The sequence below is a fragment of the Parambassis ranga genome, chromosome 2 (genome assembly GCF_900634625.1).
Source record: "Parambassis ranga chromosome 2, fParRan2.1, whole genome shotgun sequence".
Lineage (NCBI taxonomy): Eukaryota > Metazoa > Chordata > Actinopteri > Ambassidae > Parambassis > Parambassis ranga.
Genome location: NC_041023.1, coordinates 6577804 through 6593342, shown reverse-complemented (window position 1 = coordinate 6593342; position 15539 = coordinate 6577804). Strand labels below are relative to the sequence as shown.

The 15539-nt window shown below is 41.5% G+C and overlaps 3 protein-coding genes across 3 annotated transcripts; all 3 read left to right on the top strand.

The window, feature by feature from the left end:
- Nucleotides 1-929: 929 nt before the first annotated feature.
- On the top strand, nucleotides 930-6366 carry hcn3 (hyperpolarization activated cyclic nucleotide-gated potassium channel 3). The gene is made up of 7 exons (XM_028399956.1): nucleotides 930-1387; nucleotides 3824-4280; nucleotides 4345-4506; nucleotides 4593-4811; nucleotides 5341-5487; nucleotides 5635-5875; nucleotides 6167-6366. The coding sequence occupies exons 1-7, from the start codon at nucleotides 930-932 to the stop codon at nucleotides 6364-6366; spliced, it is 1884 nt and encodes a 627-aa protein (XP_028255757.1).
- Nucleotides 6367-7547: 1181 nt separating this feature from the next.
- On the top strand, nucleotides 7548-11696 carry ndufv1 (NADH:ubiquinone oxidoreductase core subunit V1). The gene is made up of 11 exons (XM_028393926.1): nucleotides 7548-7597; nucleotides 8879-8988; nucleotides 9074-9156; nucleotides 9242-9412; nucleotides 9582-9765; nucleotides 9985-10174; nucleotides 10282-10494; nucleotides 10776-10942; nucleotides 11026-11107; nucleotides 11191-11336; nucleotides 11434-11696. The coding sequence occupies exons 2-11, from the start codon at nucleotides 8884-8886 to the stop codon at nucleotides 11509-11511; spliced, it is 1419 nt and encodes a 472-aa protein (XP_028249727.1). The 5' UTR covers nucleotides 7548-7597; nucleotides 8879-8883; the 3' UTR covers nucleotides 11512-11696.
- Nucleotides 11697-12617: 921 nt separating this feature from the next.
- On the top strand, nucleotides 12618-14886 carry LOC114426494 (zinc finger protein 430-like). Its single transcript, XM_028393940.1, has 5 exons — nucleotides 12618-12773; nucleotides 13194-13312; nucleotides 13414-13529; nucleotides 13611-13754; nucleotides 13835-14886. Exons 2-5 carry the CDS (start codon nucleotides 13213-13215, stop codon nucleotides 14498-14500), a joined length of 1026 nt encoding a protein of 341 aa, XP_028249741.1. The 5' UTR covers nucleotides 12618-12773; nucleotides 13194-13212; the 3' UTR covers nucleotides 14501-14886.
- The last annotated feature ends 653 nt before the right edge of the window (nucleotides 14887-15539 follow it).

Here is a 15539-nt window from a genome sequence, read left to right as displayed (position 1 = left end):
GTTAGGTCAGGTAGCTTCTCACAATATTACATATGATGTAGTGTAATGACAAATAAATAAATAAAAATCAGGTTCTTTTATTTTATGTCTTAGGCCAGGGCTTATATGCTTGTTAACAGCATGTGGCTAAGGCAATGTCTATGTGTTTTTCCATTACTAGACCTACAAAGAATTAAGAAACAATTAAAAAGCACAGAATGTAAGGAAGGTAGAGAGTTTTTTCTATTAAAATATAATGCAAGACAACTTGTTATACATGTGGAAGTTGGTGGTTTTCCCTTTCAAAGCAGTAATAAGTAATTCATCATGTTTCGGTCCCTGCTGACCCGGAGGCTCCCCGCCTTGATGCGCAACATGACCCGCAACCGCGTTATCATTTCAGAGGAGGGGAGGGCACCTCCACCACCACCAGCGCAGGGAGGAAGGGGAAGAGGAGGAGGGCGGAGAGAGGTGAGTGGACGCAGTTATGCCAACAAGCCGATTATTGAAGGCTACTGAGCCCTCGCTGTCAATTTGCGTCCGTCCTCTTATAGTCAGACGCTGCGCGGACAGAAAACCTCCTCCTCTGAAGTATTTTTTTTTTATTTTTCACCCTGCAGCAACTTTTTTTTTAATGGACGCAACTTTTTATTGAAAACTTGTGTGGAGCTTTTATTTTGAAATTTGCGATGTGTTTACGGCACGCCGGAGAGCCTACGTCAATAGAATTGTCAGTGTCTGTGAAGGACATCCTGCAATATATTTTTAATTTACAGGATATGCATGGTGTTTTTGTTTTCTGCAGAAATGTTTTTAGAGTGCATGTGAATTCTCTGAAAAACGGACATGGGATGTGCAGCCAACTTTATTAGCAAGTGAACTTTACATTCAGGCCAGTTCACAGGGACATTAAAGCCATCTCTGCTCAGTTTTAAGTGCAAGGTGTAAAAATGTACAGCCCCTCGAGGAGTGCAGACGACCACAAAGGTGTCCATGAAAGCCCAGCTCACAAACCGGAGACGCCGAGGTACCGCAGCTGGAGCAGCCTCCGTTTCTCCAGGTGGAGAAGTGGTTCTCAGAGGTCAAGCCCCCCTGGTACCCCATCCCCGAAAGCACATAAGAAGTCTGATGTGACCAAGACGCTCCTCTCCCTGGTCAAGACTCACAATGATGACTACACGGCAGATCCTGATGGTATGCTGGACACCAACGCAGAGGGTGAAGGAGGTGAAGACGAAAATGTACAGGATCAGTCCACCTACTTCCAGAAACAGTTTGGGTCCATGCTGCAGCCTGGGGTCAACAAGTTCTCCCTTCGCATGTTTGGTAGCCACAAGGGTGTTGCTGCTGAGCAGGAGAGGGTTAAGAGCTTTGGAGTGTGGATCATCCACCCCTACAGTGACTTCAGGTAATGATGGGTTATCTTCAGATTTTCCATCTCTCCTCTTCCTCATGTTTGTAGGAAGGTTTTGGTATTGTCTACATGTCCGTTAACATCCCTTGAAAGCATGTAGTCTACGTTCCGGGCTGTGACCGAGAGCTCAGACCAAGGACAGACCGCAGCTGATGACATGGTTCCTCTCGCATGATAAGGAGATGAAGGGATTTGATTAGTGATACAGTATATAGGACAAGATCATCTGGATTAATGATTCCACTCCCTTGTGACTCCCCTTCTCTCTGCTTAGGAGGAGAGAACGTCATTCATTGATCCTGCACTGCATATTCAGTGTTTTCCAACTGAAAAAACATCCAATAATTTCTCTGTCTCTTCACTGGTTTCATTTTTGGAGGATTTGTTGTATCACTCACAGCATTTGGGGCTAAAGGCGATCTTAAATACACTGCCCAAGCAATCTGTCTGTGAGATCACTAATAATAGCTGCCATCAAATTTAAACAATTTTTAAACATCCGGCCTATGCCAGACAGAGAGGATAAACCCGTGCACAGGGATTATTGCCCATAAGAATCCCTATAATTCCCATCTTGCTCTATTATGCAATAATACACAGACAGCTGAGGGGGGGATTACAGAGGGCCTGCTCTTCTTAAACCTTATGTTCAAAGTTCCCCTTCAAAGCAGATGAGTTGGAGCAGCGTAGCTTTGTTCAGTTTTGGGGGTAGCTAGATTTCTTTTGCATTATGGATCTAATATTAATTTCATCAAATGTTGCTGTGAATCATTCTGTCAGGCATGCTGATGTGTAGTCAGTGAAATGTTGCAAGAACAGGCAATAGAACAGGTTAAAACAGAGGACAATAGAAAACCAAGGCAACGCAGTGACAAAACTGCCTGATTAGCTTAAGAAGGCAAAAATACTAAATTAACTTTATGTGATAAAATTCAGCTTTAGTCAATAGAACATGGTTAGTCTTCAGCGATAATCTCATCTGCAACAAGCTTCTCCACCTTTTTTTTTAGCTACCACAGAGACAAATCCTGCCCCAGATGTTAGATTTTACCCAAACCTATTCATATATCTCCCTAAACACCAGTTATTTTAGTCATCTTGTAAATCCACCGCATGGTTCTAAATGGTTTTGCTTCTGCTCTGTCACACAATTGAGCTTCATGCACGTGGCTCATTTCAGCGAATACATTTCAGAGCCTGCATGCCAGCAATCAGGCACTAATCTGCTGCAACATGAGAAGTGATGATGAGCAGTCCTGTAAACCACCGTGTAGACAGAGAGGACATGGATGCAAAAGATTGATGGAGGGATAAACGTAAATCACAATAAAAAACCTGTCAACCCGTTCCGTGTCTCTGCACTGACTGGCTTAAGCAGAAGGTAGTTTTCTCACAGGGTTCATGTTGCACCCACTGGATGGTGACGGTGATCAAAAATAGTCTGGGTCATATTCTCTTACTGTGCCTCTGTAATGAAAGAGTGTCTGAAAGACCCATTGTGATTGACACTTGATGGAAACAATCTCTAAGGTAATCCAAACCATGTACTCATGCTGTATAACAGGACATTGGAGATCTATGGGGAAATGGAACATGTATGACATGTAGACCGTGATGAGTGCAACTCTGTACAGAGAAAAGGTCAACCACACATCTCAGGCTGCTTATTTCTAATGGCAGTGACACTTTCTTGACTTTGTTCGCTTCTTTGATAGTCTGTTAGGCTTGATGAGTCAACCCCCATTCATTTTTAATGACAGGGGTTCCTCTCGTGACAGAAGCTGTTGTGAGGATAAGAGGTCATTTTGAAATGGCTCGTTCTCTGTTCTCTGACCTCGTGGTTGGATTCAATGCAAGGCGCTTTACAGAAACCCAGGGCCTGAGCCCCCTTAAGAGCAACAGTGGCAGGAAGAAACCTTGAGCAGGAGGAGCTCATAAGCATGCATTAACATGTCTGTCTGCTTCGGGAGGAAAGTATGCATGCTGTAAACACACACAAACTGTAACTACAAATCTGCCTGTTTGTGTTTTGCATTTTTAAGGGTAGGTGTTTGCGGTACTAAGCCGATTATCCACAGTAGATGGAAGCCGACACTCACAGTTTAGTAGTACTAACATGCAATGAGAACTGTTGTGGACTATACTGCCATCTTGACAGCTGCTAGACTCCACTGACATTTTCTGTTTAATCAAAATGCATAAAAAAAGCAATAAGTAGTAGCAGAAAATCATAGAAAAATGTGAATTATCGTTAAAAAATAGTCAAACCCTCTCCCTTTTTGCACATTTTTTGATATTGTAAATGTATTTCTAACAAATAATGTTCAGAAGTATCTTCATTGTCGTTCTGAAAAATGTATTGTCAACCCAGCAAAAACATTCAGTTTGTTTTCATGGGAACTTTAATTTTGACCCTCCTGTCTTGTCCAGGTTTTACTGGGATGTTGTGATGCTCATGTTGATGATGAGCAATCTGGTCATTTTGCCCTGGGGTATCACCTTCTTTGAGGACCAGAACACCACTCCTTGGATCACCTTCAATGTTCTGTCTGACACACTTTTCCTCATGGACCTGGTTTTCAACTTCCGCACGGGCATCTTGGGAGAGGACAGCCACATTATTCTGGACCCCAAAGAGATCCGCATGCATTACCTCCGCACCTGGTTCCTGGTAGACTTTGTCTCCTCCATCCCTGTCGACTATTTCTTTCTCATCGTGGACCTGGAGTCCCGCCATGAGTCGTCTGATGTGTACCGAACAGCTCGTGCTCTGCGCATAGTCCGGTTCACCAAAATCCTCAGCCTGCTGCGTCTTCTGCGACTGTCTCGCCTCATCCGGTACATTCATCAGTGGGAAGAGGTAAAAGCAGAGGACAGAACAGAGCATGTGCTTACAAACCCAGTATGGTTGCATTAATTGTCTTCCTCCATGTAACGTTTTTCTCTGTCAGATCTTTCACATGACTTATGATCTGGCCAGTGCTGTGGTGCGTATAGTCAACTTGATCGGTATGATGCTGCTGCTGTGCCACTGGGATGGCTGCATGACCTTCATGGTACCCATGCTGCAAGAATTCCCTCCAGACTGCTGGGTGTCCAAAAACAATATGGTGGTGAGTACAATGAAATATTTTAAAAATGGTATTTCAGAGAATGGTTCACCATCTACCACATACATTACTGTGTGTTCCCCACCCAGAATTCCACCTGGCACATTCAGTACTCCTATGCCCTGTTTATGGCCATGAGTCACATGTTGTGCATAGGATACGGTGCCCATCCTCCAGAGGGGATGAGTGATGTTTGGCTCACCATGACCAGCATGGTTATAGGGGCCACCTGCTATGCCATGTTCCTCGGGCACGCAACCAACCTGGTTCAGTCCTTGGATGCATCACATCGGCAGTATCAAGAGAAGGTAATCATATCAGCTCAGAACTCCTAACAAACTAAAGCCTTTGACCTACAGCTTCAATTATTTTTTGGACAATATGTCCCAGGAGCCTCACGAGGCTGCTTGTGTGATTCTGGCTTTAAGGTTTTAATAACACAGCCATGTTTTATATCACAGGCTTGCCTACTTACTTTGTTTTTTTTTCATTGAATTTGTGCCAAATGCCTAGAGAATATGTGTATTATCTAATGGATTTTGCGGCCTTACTGTGACCCTTCCAGGGGATTTTCACAAGATAAAGCAGAGCGGATGATAGACAAATGGCGGCACCTTTGTTTTGAATCACTGTTTGCTAATGCCCATTGCAAATGAGTTTGTAATCCACTTAAAAAAAGCCTAACAATTACAAATAGAATACATAATTGTTGTGCTTAGGAATAATTCCACAAACACATGGTAGAACATGTGACCAATTGTGACATCAGTCCTGCAGGATGTCTACTGTCTCCTCATGAAGGTCAGATCACAATGTGTTTTGTGCAAATGTTTCCAGTATAAGCAAGTGGAGCAGTACATGTCATTCCATAAACTACCAGCTGATGTAAGGCAAAGGATCCATGATTATTATGAGCAGCGATTCCAAGGCAAGATGTTTGATGAGGACAGCATCCTTGGAGAACTCAGTGATCCACTCAAAGAGGTGTGTTTTTCATCCAATCTTTGACTTACTGTTTTCTCTTCTACATGACATACAATTCCTTGGCGCCAGTTTATGCTGATTAATAAACTGTATTTACATTCACTGTAATGATCATTCCTCTGACTTTTCTATCTTCCCACCATGCAGGAGATTGTCAGCTATAACTGCCGAGGACTGGTAGCCAACATGCCATTGTTTGCCAACACTGACCCTCACTTTGTGACAGTGATCCTGACCAAACTGCGCTTCGAAGTCTTCCAACCCGGAGACTTGATTATACGAGAAGGAACACTGGGTCGGAAAATGTACTTCGTCCAGCATGGCAGCGTCACTGTCATCCCGCGTGGCAGTAAGGAGGTGAAACTCAGCGATGGAGCATATTTTGGGGGTAAATCTGATATTTGTCAAAAGGTACCCTAGAAATTCAAAACCTTTTCTCACAATTCAGCATGTCAGTCAACCAGAAGAGGAATTTGCCTCTTTAAAAAAATGAATATACCATCAGGTGTTTGGACAAAACTAGACTGTATGTTCAGACTTTCAAATTGTGGTAGCTTCATATTTATTATACAGATATACAAGAATGGTATCCATCTCCTTAAATAAAAAAAAATCGCATCACAGTATTTTCCTTGACATTAAACCACCCTTTTAATCATTAATCTGACTCTTCCTTCAGAGATCTGCCTGCTCACCCAGGGAAGACGAACAGCTAGTGTAATGGCTGAAACCTACTGTCGTCTCTACTCCCTAAGTGTGGACAGTTTTAATGAGGTCCTAGAGGAGCATCCTCTGATGAGGCAAGCCTTCGAGAGCGTGGCTGTGGACCGACTGGGCCGGGTTGCACGCAGACCCAGTTATCAGCCTCCGCAGGATTGACTTCTTCAGCACCAACAGAGAGAGACTCCAGCCAGAATTATGAAGCATATTTGTCATTCTGTATTTATTTATGTATTTATTTTTTGCCTGAACTCAACATAACATTCGAATCTATGTACATTCTACAGATTGCTGTTGACTATAGTGCTCAGTGACAGAACCCCAGATTTAATTTATTGACATATTATTGCTGCTACTGGTTGGAGATATTGTGCTTTCAGTTAATTTTTCCATCACATTAATCATATAAAGGACATGAAATGCATACAGGGAGCACCAGCTGGCGATATATCATGCAGCTTTGTGTAGCTCTTGATTTATATGATCACACAGGTCTGTAGGTTGCATCAAGTGAGGGTTTAATACTATGCTCGCAGAAGATAAGCTGCAGTGATGTAATAACTCTAACTGTAGACACACAGTGTGCGCACAGCTGCACATCACCATTAAAATTCCTACATTTTTGCAACTCTGATATTTGGAGTTTAATCGAGGGACACTCAACAGCTGCAGAAAAAACGTTTCGTGTACATGAATTAGCTTTTTTTCATATGAAAATAAACATTCACTAGGTTGACTCAGATTGTGAAGTATAATGTAGAATTTTATTTCTATACTGTAACTGATTTTTTTTGGCAGACTAAATTATGAACAGGTGGTTTTTGGAATACTAATGTTAATATTACATAATACAGTGTGCTTTAAAAAGGTACATTTATGTGTATACACATGATGCAAATGTGTTTCTACCCTTGAAGCATAATATAAAACAGATTTTTTCCTATGCGCCTGCTTTCAAAATGTGATTTGTAACTTCATGAGCACATTCTCACTTATTATATTATATCATACTGGAGATTATATAATATTTTGCAACTGCAAACAATATGTAGTCGCGCAATATATGTTGTTTTAATCAGTTTATGTTTTAATCAGAGGAGCCAGATGGTTGTTGTGTGGTCTCGTATTATCTCGCGAGAACTCGTCTCATATTAAATTAAATTAGGTTGTTTTTCGGAAATAAAAACAAAGTAGTTAAGCAAAACAATCTAACAATATTCCATCTATGTTTTTAAAAAACAAATAAACCACAACGACGTTTAATAATGCCCTGTTAAAAATGATTTGATGTTTTAAAAAAGCCGTCGTACCGGTGCAGTTGATTGTATCCGGGCTGTGCGTTTCACTTCCGGTCGGACTAGATTTCATAAACTCGGGACGCATAGAGAGGGTAAGACTTTTGCTCAGTTACTTCAGAACATCTTGCATGTGATTGCTCTTAATAAATCATGCGATATTAACCAGCTATATTCATACGTTATCAATGTATGTTTAAGAAACGTGGTGAATGCGTGGCTTTATTCTTATTCTTACAAGGTTAACCGCTAGCTAACTTTGCTAGGCTCTAGGCTAACAGCAACTGCATGAACATGGAGGTCAGCCACTGTAATGCGAAGCAAAGGGGGTCATTTTTCTCAGTTATTTAATTTATTTGCAGCTGCGGTGAACTTAAATGTGACCTCCGGTGTTGTGTAATGGTTTAGGTAACCGACAACATCCTACTAGCACTCACCTTCGTTAGCTAACTTTGACATAACAACATCACATAACATAACATCTCGGTTAAAGCTATACATTTCAATTTGTTTCATACAGATGAGCCTTTGTTATCGACTGATTGGCAATTAACAATGGCTTTGTGGTTTTGAGATAAAATGTAAACATTTCTCTGGGCAAATCAGACACTCGAGTTTTGCTTCTCTTGTTTTGATGCTGCTGGATGATAGGATGGATTAACTTGACATGATCGACTGGATGAATTGAAAGTCACTTTGACCTGTATGGCATTACGTATGCTATTATATTTTACTTGTGAATTTATGAATATTACTTAACCTCCCAAAGAATTCCGCACACCCAGGCCACAACCTCTTTGAACAGCTGTCCAGGTTCTACAGATCAGCCAAAACACAGACTGCTGGATTGTAGGACAGTGTTTTGACTACAGCTACCTGTACATTAAAAATGAAACACTCAGGCAATGCACTTTATATTGCATTGTGGAATATCCATTGTCATTTATTGTGACTTATTTCCACCATGTGTGTGTTTTAGTCCTTCTTTTAGAGTTTGCTCAGACTGGCTATTTAATAAATTGTTTATCTTTTGCAATCTTGTGCAACACAGAGCAGTTATGTTTTGTTGCAAATATTACAATGACAATAAAATCTAATCTAATCTACAGAATTCAGAGGGTCTTTACTGTTGTTGGTGGTGAGCTTGAAATATACTGTAATAGAGGTTCTGAAAAATCAGTCATCAAAAAGTCTTTGGTTAAAAGAAGACGCATAATTTACATTGTCCGGTGTTAGATGTTGTCAAAAGATTAAAGATTGTACAAGATTTTTTTATAAAATTTTGTTATTTTAATGCAGGGAGAAATATTTATAAAGCTGCATTTTTAATGCTTGTAATTGTTAACTTATTATGCCATGCTCTTTCTTTGCTGTAGGAACGATGTTGTCCTTGTCTCGTGCAGTAGTGAGTGGGGTGGTTCGTGCCCCAGCTGCTGTGAGTCAAGGCGGCGTGACCGCTATCACCCGTTACAACAGCACAGCACAGGTACCTGGCCTGAATTTCTTTACAAATACAAATAAAAAAAAAGAATAACCAACAATAGGAGTAATATTTTGCGTTACATTTTCAGAGTGCACCCAAGAAAACAACATTTGGACCCCTGGCAGATGAGGATAGAATTTTCACGAATCTTTATGGCCGCCATGACTGGAGGTAAGACTGCTGACAATATTTCATTTCTGGTGGAGTGGAGGAGGAGGTACGAAAAAGTCGCCAACTGCTTGCATTTGTGCATCAGGTTGAAGGGAGCTCTGAAGCGTGGCGACTGGTACAAAACAAAAGAGATCCTTTTGAAGGGAGTCGACTGGATCCTCAATGAGATCAAGGTTTCTGGCCTGCGTGGGCGAGGTGGAGCTGGTTTCCCCACTGGCATGAAGTGGAGTTTTATGAACAAGCCTAGTGATGGCAGGTCAGTGATAAGACACACACTTAGTCTGTCTTTGTTTGACTTTCTGATTTCATCATTAAGGCTTACCGTAAGTTTGCAGATACAAAAATAATGTAATAATATTGACTGTCGCACCTCACAGATAATAATAACTTCATGCCTTGGCTTACCTCTAATTTTCTTATTTTAGGCCAAAGTATTTGGTGGTGAATGCTGACGAGGGAGAGCCGGGCACCTGTAAGGACAGGGAGATAATGCGGAACGATCCACACAAGCTGGTAGAGGGATGTCTGGTCGCTGGGAGGGCCATGGGGGCTCGCGCAGCTTATATCTACATCAGAGGAGAGTTCTACAATGAATCGTCTAACCTGCAGGTGAAAAAGCAGTGAGAATGACAACTCATTGTAAAATGATTATATGCTTCCCACAGATGTTGAATTTATGGTGAACGGAACCAGAAAAACACTTTTTCTTAATGAAAAACCACTTATATTAATTCTTTAATATGCTGAAACTAATTATCTTTCTCAGCTTCAGTCTAGGCTGTGTAATTCATCTAGGTTAATTTGCATTCTTTCTCTAATGGACCTTAGGTGGCTATCAATGAGGCCTACAATGCTGGGCTGATTGGAAAAAACGCCTGTGGCTCTGGCTTTGACTTTGATGTGTTTGTGATGCGTGGTGCTGGAGCGTACATCTGCGGAGAGGAGACTGCTCTGATTGAGTCCCTGGAGGGAAAGCAGGGAAAGCCCCGCTTGAAGCCTCCCTTCCCTGCTGATGTTGGTGAGTTGCAAAAAAAAAAAAACATGGGTGTTAACATGTATCACTGCATTTCCACATTTTCCCTACATGTCATTTTCTGAACATATCACTCCCTCTGCTGTCTCAAGGTGTGTTTGGTTGCCCAACAACTGTTGCCAACGTGGAGACAGTATCTGTGGCACCCACCATCTGTCGACGTGGAGGCACATGGTTTGTTAGCTTTGGCAGAGAAAGAAACTCCGGCACAAAGCTCTTCAACATCTCTGGCCATGTTAACCACCCCTGCACCGTAGAGGAGGAGATGTCTGTTCCTCTGAAAGACCTCATAGAGAGACATGCTGGTATGAATTACACAAGTGTATACATGATTGAGATGATAATTAAAACATGGGTCTTTAAGTGGATGTGATTCTGTTATCACAAAAAAATTATGAATTAATGAAATGTCACTGTGGATGAGTGTACACCTAAAATACATCTGGCTGTGTTTTCCTGCACTAAGGGGGGGGGGGGGGGGGTCATGGATTGAAAAGATTAAGATAGCTTAATGGAAGCACAGCCTGTGAGTGCGGAGTTTGTTTGTTTTTTTTTTAATTGAAATGAACATCTGTCTGGTGTGTAGGTGGAGTGCGTGGTGGTTGGGATAACCTGTTGGCTGTAATCCCTGGTGGCTCCTCGACACCTCTTATTCCCAAGAAAGTGTGTGAAGAGGTGCTGATGGACTTTGATGGCCTCATTCAGGCTCAGACTGGGCTGGGAACAGCTGCTCTTATCGTCATGGACAAATCTGTGAGTTTATCTTCTTTGTAGCATCATGCTTAAAGGAAGCCGCAAACATCTGTCAACATTCTTTGGATTGGTTGTTTTGGCAGACTGACATCATCAGAGCCATTGCCCGCCTGATTGAGTTCTACAAGCATGAGAGTTGTGGCCAGTGCACACCATGCAGAGAAGGTAACTACTGCTTCAGTGACTAATATTTCACATTTAATGAAGAATTTTCTGGTAATTGTTTCCTTCTTTGTTTGTTCCTACAGGTGTGGACTGGATGAATAAGATGATGTGGCGTTTTGTCCGTGGTGATGCACGACCAGCAGAGATCGACATGATTTGGGAGCTGAGTAAGCAAATTGAAGGACATACTATCTGTGCCCTAGGTGATGGTGCAGCATGGCCTGTGCAGGTAAGTGCATAACTCTGGTGTGCATTTAATAATTGCAAAGCTTCTTTTCTGTCAAATCCAGATAACTCATTTATTTCTGTTCTGTCTTTGTTATCAGGGACTGATCAGACACTTCAGGCCTGTGATGGAAAGCCGAATTGCTGAGTACCAGCAGCAACAGCAGGCTAGGGCATAAATAGCTCCTTCAACTTTCCTTGAACTAATTTTTTCTGCCTCATATGCCCTTAACCCTCTCCTTGTGTCTTTCACAAATTATTTAAAACGAAAAAATAACGTGCCGTCTTATCACCTCATCATCAAGTTTTGTGTTGATGGCTGCCTTGTAAGTGGAAATTACCAATAAAGTTCTATGATACTTTAGTTTTAGTCTCTTTTGACTTGTTTTTTCAAATATGTTTTTTCAAACTGGAGCACCACAAAGATGCCAATATATTGAAAACTGTACCATTCTTGCTTATACAGATGCACTAAAACCTATTGAACTATGAAGTTAAAGGCTGCTGTTACATTACTCTAAAAATTTTTTTTTTTTTTGCGACCAAAATGATGGATTGGTGACCTGTCCAGGGTGTACCCCACCTCTCACCTGTAGATAGCTGGGGTCAGGCTCTGGTTGGGGTAGGCCCGTGGGCCCCAGGACAAAGCAGGTTCAGATGATGGATGGATGTTATCATGTTACTGTTCTTGTTATAGTTGCCATTATTTGCCACTAGGTGGAGGGAACTATTACTACTATTCTGCAAAATGTTTCTGTTGAGCACAAGTGACAGTAGTTTTCACATCAGGAAACCACGAGTGCATGACACCCCAAAAAAGCAGTTTAATCCATCTGATAAAGAGCTGGGTCAAGGAGGAGAAGACAAAGTACATGACGTGGAATAAAAGACTTTTGCTGCAAAATATTAAAAATTTTATTTGACACAGCAGCCTCAGAAATCCTACAAACAAAAGCATACGAGCACGACAAACTGCAACCATTCCTGGAGAATGTTGTGACCATTTCCATTCCACAAACTTTACCATTTTACAAAGTAACTCATCTGCTATAAACCGTAGACATGAAGTTACGAGTATGTATGTGCTGCAACAGTATGGATGAGACCAAAACTGCCGTGGCGCAAGCTACAGACACTCTGCAATGCAGCTTTAAGGCGCTGTGCGCGCTCCCGCGACGGAAATCACTTTTTGGCAGACGGATCACTTTTTGGCACAACACCGGCGGCGCGGCTGGCGAACTGGGGAGAGATCTCCTCCTCCCAGATCTGCGTCTCTCGGCATCAATGAGCTCCTGTACAGCGTGTGGCGGTGCTTGAGTTGAATAAAATAAACAATGCAGTGGTACGGTCCGTTTGTTGCAAATTCTCGCGATAAAAGTTTGCCCCCTGTCACGTGATGTAGGCATTTTCTTTTCTTCGCGGCTTCAGTGGATGTTGAACGGTAAGAATTTATTTTTGAATTGTTTACAAAGCATGGAGTCACTATTTATCTTAATTACCGGCGTGGACACCAATTTCCGAGGGATGTAGCTACAAACACAAGAAAAGAACAAGACGACAACAGATAAATAATTTAAATAAAATATCCAAGGAGCGATGAATCGCTTTTATTCGCAGCTTTGCATTTGCAACCATTCTCCCGTCACCCTCCATCCTGCTAGCTCAGGCCCTATGTTAGATATTGTTTTGTATTTATTGCATGATCAGACTGTCATAAATAGTCCCAACTCCTCTTGTCTTTAATGATTTAAACGAAGCTTCACCGTCCTTTTTACGCCGTTTGTTTCTGTTCGGGTTAGCATATCATAATGTTGACATTGTGACGAAGACGATGATGACAGTGTGTCTTTTTAATACAAAGGTGAGACAACACGTCAAGAATGGAAATGCTGAAGATAGAGCAAGTTGTTGTTGGAAATGACATGAAGTCCGCATCGCCTGAGATCAAGTCTGAGCCTGTGGTCCGTCCAATACAGTCCTGTAAGCTAACATTTCTGTTCATAATTCAGTAATGAAGTGATACTGTGAATTACTGTGCAGTTACAACAGTCTGCTCAAATCATCTCATCACTGTGATGCAGATCACCATGAGAGCGTGCAGTGCTTTCAGTGCTTCATCACCTTTAGTGACCCCAAAGCAAAGGAAAGACACATGAGGAAGAGTCATCGAGACCAGTACAAACAGCAGCTGCAGCAAGTAAGGAAAAAAGGAGTTATAATATTAAGATGTCTTGCATTTGGATAATTGTAACTATCTTTCCATTTCTGTATTTTGCAGACTAATACAGTCTTTACTTGCTACAAGTGTGACAAGTCCTTCTCCTTCTCAGAGGAGCTCACCCAACACCAGATATCCCACAACACAGAGGAGAAGTCTTTCCGTTGCCCTTATTGCCGTAAGAGCTTCTATACATTTACTGAGGTGAGGACACATCAGGCTTTTTGGTGTTTAATACACTGCATTTCTTTAACTGTCAATAATTCGTGTTGCATATTTTGCAGCTGAACAAACACAGACGACATGAGTGTGTGGAGCGACGGTGTCCTTGCAGGGACTGTGGTGCTTTTTTTCCTAGTCCCTCACGACTTCGAACCCATCGCATTGTCGCACACTCCCAGAACCAAGCAGAGGCTGAAGACATCAACACTTACCAGTGCTGCAAATGTAGCTGTGGTTTCCAGACAGAAGAAGAACTCCTGCAGCACCAGGAGAGGTTTGCTAATGATCTAAACTGTAATGTCAAGGCGGGTGGCAAAAAAAGAGGCCGTAAACCGAAGAACGCAGCTCAGGGTGGGATAGATGATGGCAAGAAGATTAAACTAGAAGAGGAGGCAGAGGGATGCAGTGACTCTCCAACAGAGGGCTCGTCCTCAACTGAGCTCAAGATCCCTTGTTCTGAAGCAAACTGTGATCTCACATTCACTTCTGTTGCAGCCCTGCGAGCACACAAGAAGGAAATGCATGGGGCCACCCCTCAAAAGGCTCACTCATGCTCACAGTGTGAAGAGAGTTATGCTGAACCTGAGCAGCTCACAGCACATATTGCTATGGCACACAGCTCTGAATACACCTGCCCTACCTGTGGGAAGGGCTTTGGAAGGGAAAGTGCCCTAAAGGCCCATCAGAACACTCACATTGAGGGGGAGGAGGTAGCAGAAAAGAGATAATGTTTAGGAATAAACACTGCAACTTTGTTCTACGTAATTTAACATAGACAGAAAAATGAAGATTTAGGTTGAGTGTTTTGCAAGAAAGGTAACAGAAATTCTGTCCTTGTGAATGCAACTCTGATCTGTACATAATTATGATTCACTTAATGTCTTATTGTTGTCTGTTTAATATTACCTCTACTATACCTGAAATGTATTGTATTTATGTGTGTCACAAAATAACAAGCTAATTCTCCAGTAACAGTGAGAATTTTTTTAACACTCATAAATGTGAAGATTGCACAGAATGTAAGTCCTTAACATATTTAAGTCAAATGAATCAGCCAGTGTATAGGAGTCTGTATTGTGGGAATTAAGATGCAGTCTTATTTTTCTCTGCAAAAGGCGACACATGTTACATTAAACATCACTTACGATGTCTGTGGTGTCTAATTTTTTTAAATAACAGATTATTTAAAATCATTTTTCGGTCCCATCATCCATGGCTTGTGCACCATGTCATTATTTAACAGTGTATGTATTTTATAGTGCTAGATGTGTGATACACTGTGGAAATGAGAGTGTAAGGTTTATAAATCATCAAATCAAAGAACTTTATTTGTCCCTCTGGAAACAATTCAAGTAGGACTCATAGATTTTTCCACCAGCAATTCCTTCAGATATAAATCATCCTCTCTTCCAACATCAAACAATGCCAGTGGAGGGCAACCCACACACCGCAGATAGACTAACAAGCTTAATTAATTGGATGCTGACTATCTTTGTTTTGTAGTATTGTTGGAACCTGTATACATCATATTCACATAAAGCATACACACTTTTTAACACACACAGACAAGACTTTTATGTTACATTTTTAATGCTTAAAACAGAAATGACTATACTCCTCCAAGTGTAATGCATTGTTTTCTGACTATAATTGCCAGTTTTACAGAATACAAACAACAGCATGCCAATTTAGACTGCTTTTAGATACTCAGTTCATCATTTGTTTATTTGAAACTGACGACAGAAATATGCTAAAATCTACCACATA

Excerpts from the sequence above, each read along its gene's own strand:
- LOC114426494 (XM_028393940.1), top strand. The coding sequence starts at position 13,213 with ATGGAAATGCTGAAGATAGAGCAAGTTGTTGTTGGAAATGACATGAAG. Across the intron at positions 13,313-13,413 it reads GGTCCGTCCAATACAGTCCT|ATCACCATGAGAGCGTGCAG; the intron begins GTAAGCTAACAT and ends ACTGTGATGCAG. Across the intron at positions 13,530-13,610 it reads ACAAACAGCAGCTGCAGCAA|ACTAATACAGTCTTTACTTG; the intron begins GTAAGGAAAAAA and ends TGTATTTTGCAG.
- hcn3 (XM_028399956.1), top strand. The coding sequence starts at position 930 with ATGTACAGCCCCTCGAGGAGTGCAGACGACCACAAAGGTGTCCATGAA. Across the intron at positions 1,388-3,823 it reads CACCCCTACAGTGACTTCAG|GTTTTACTGGGATGTTGTGA; the intron begins GTAATGATGGGT and ends TGTCTTGTCCAG. Across the intron at positions 4,812-5,340 it reads ATCGGCAGTATCAAGAGAAG|TATAAGCAAGTGGAGCAGTA; the intron begins GTAATCATATCA and ends AAATGTTTCCAG.
- ndufv1 (XM_028393926.1), top strand. The coding sequence starts at position 8,884 with ATGTTGTCCTTGTCTCGTGCAGTAGTGAGTGGGGTGGTTCGTGCCCCA. Across the intron at positions 9,413-9,581 it reads AACAAGCCTAGTGATGGCAG|GCCAAAGTATTTGGTGGTGA; the intron begins GTCAGTGATAAG and ends TTCTTATTTTAG. Across the intron at positions 10,495-10,775 it reads CCTCATAGAGAGACATGCTG|GTGGAGTGCGTGGTGGTTGG; the intron begins GTATGAATTACA and ends TCTGGTGTGTAG.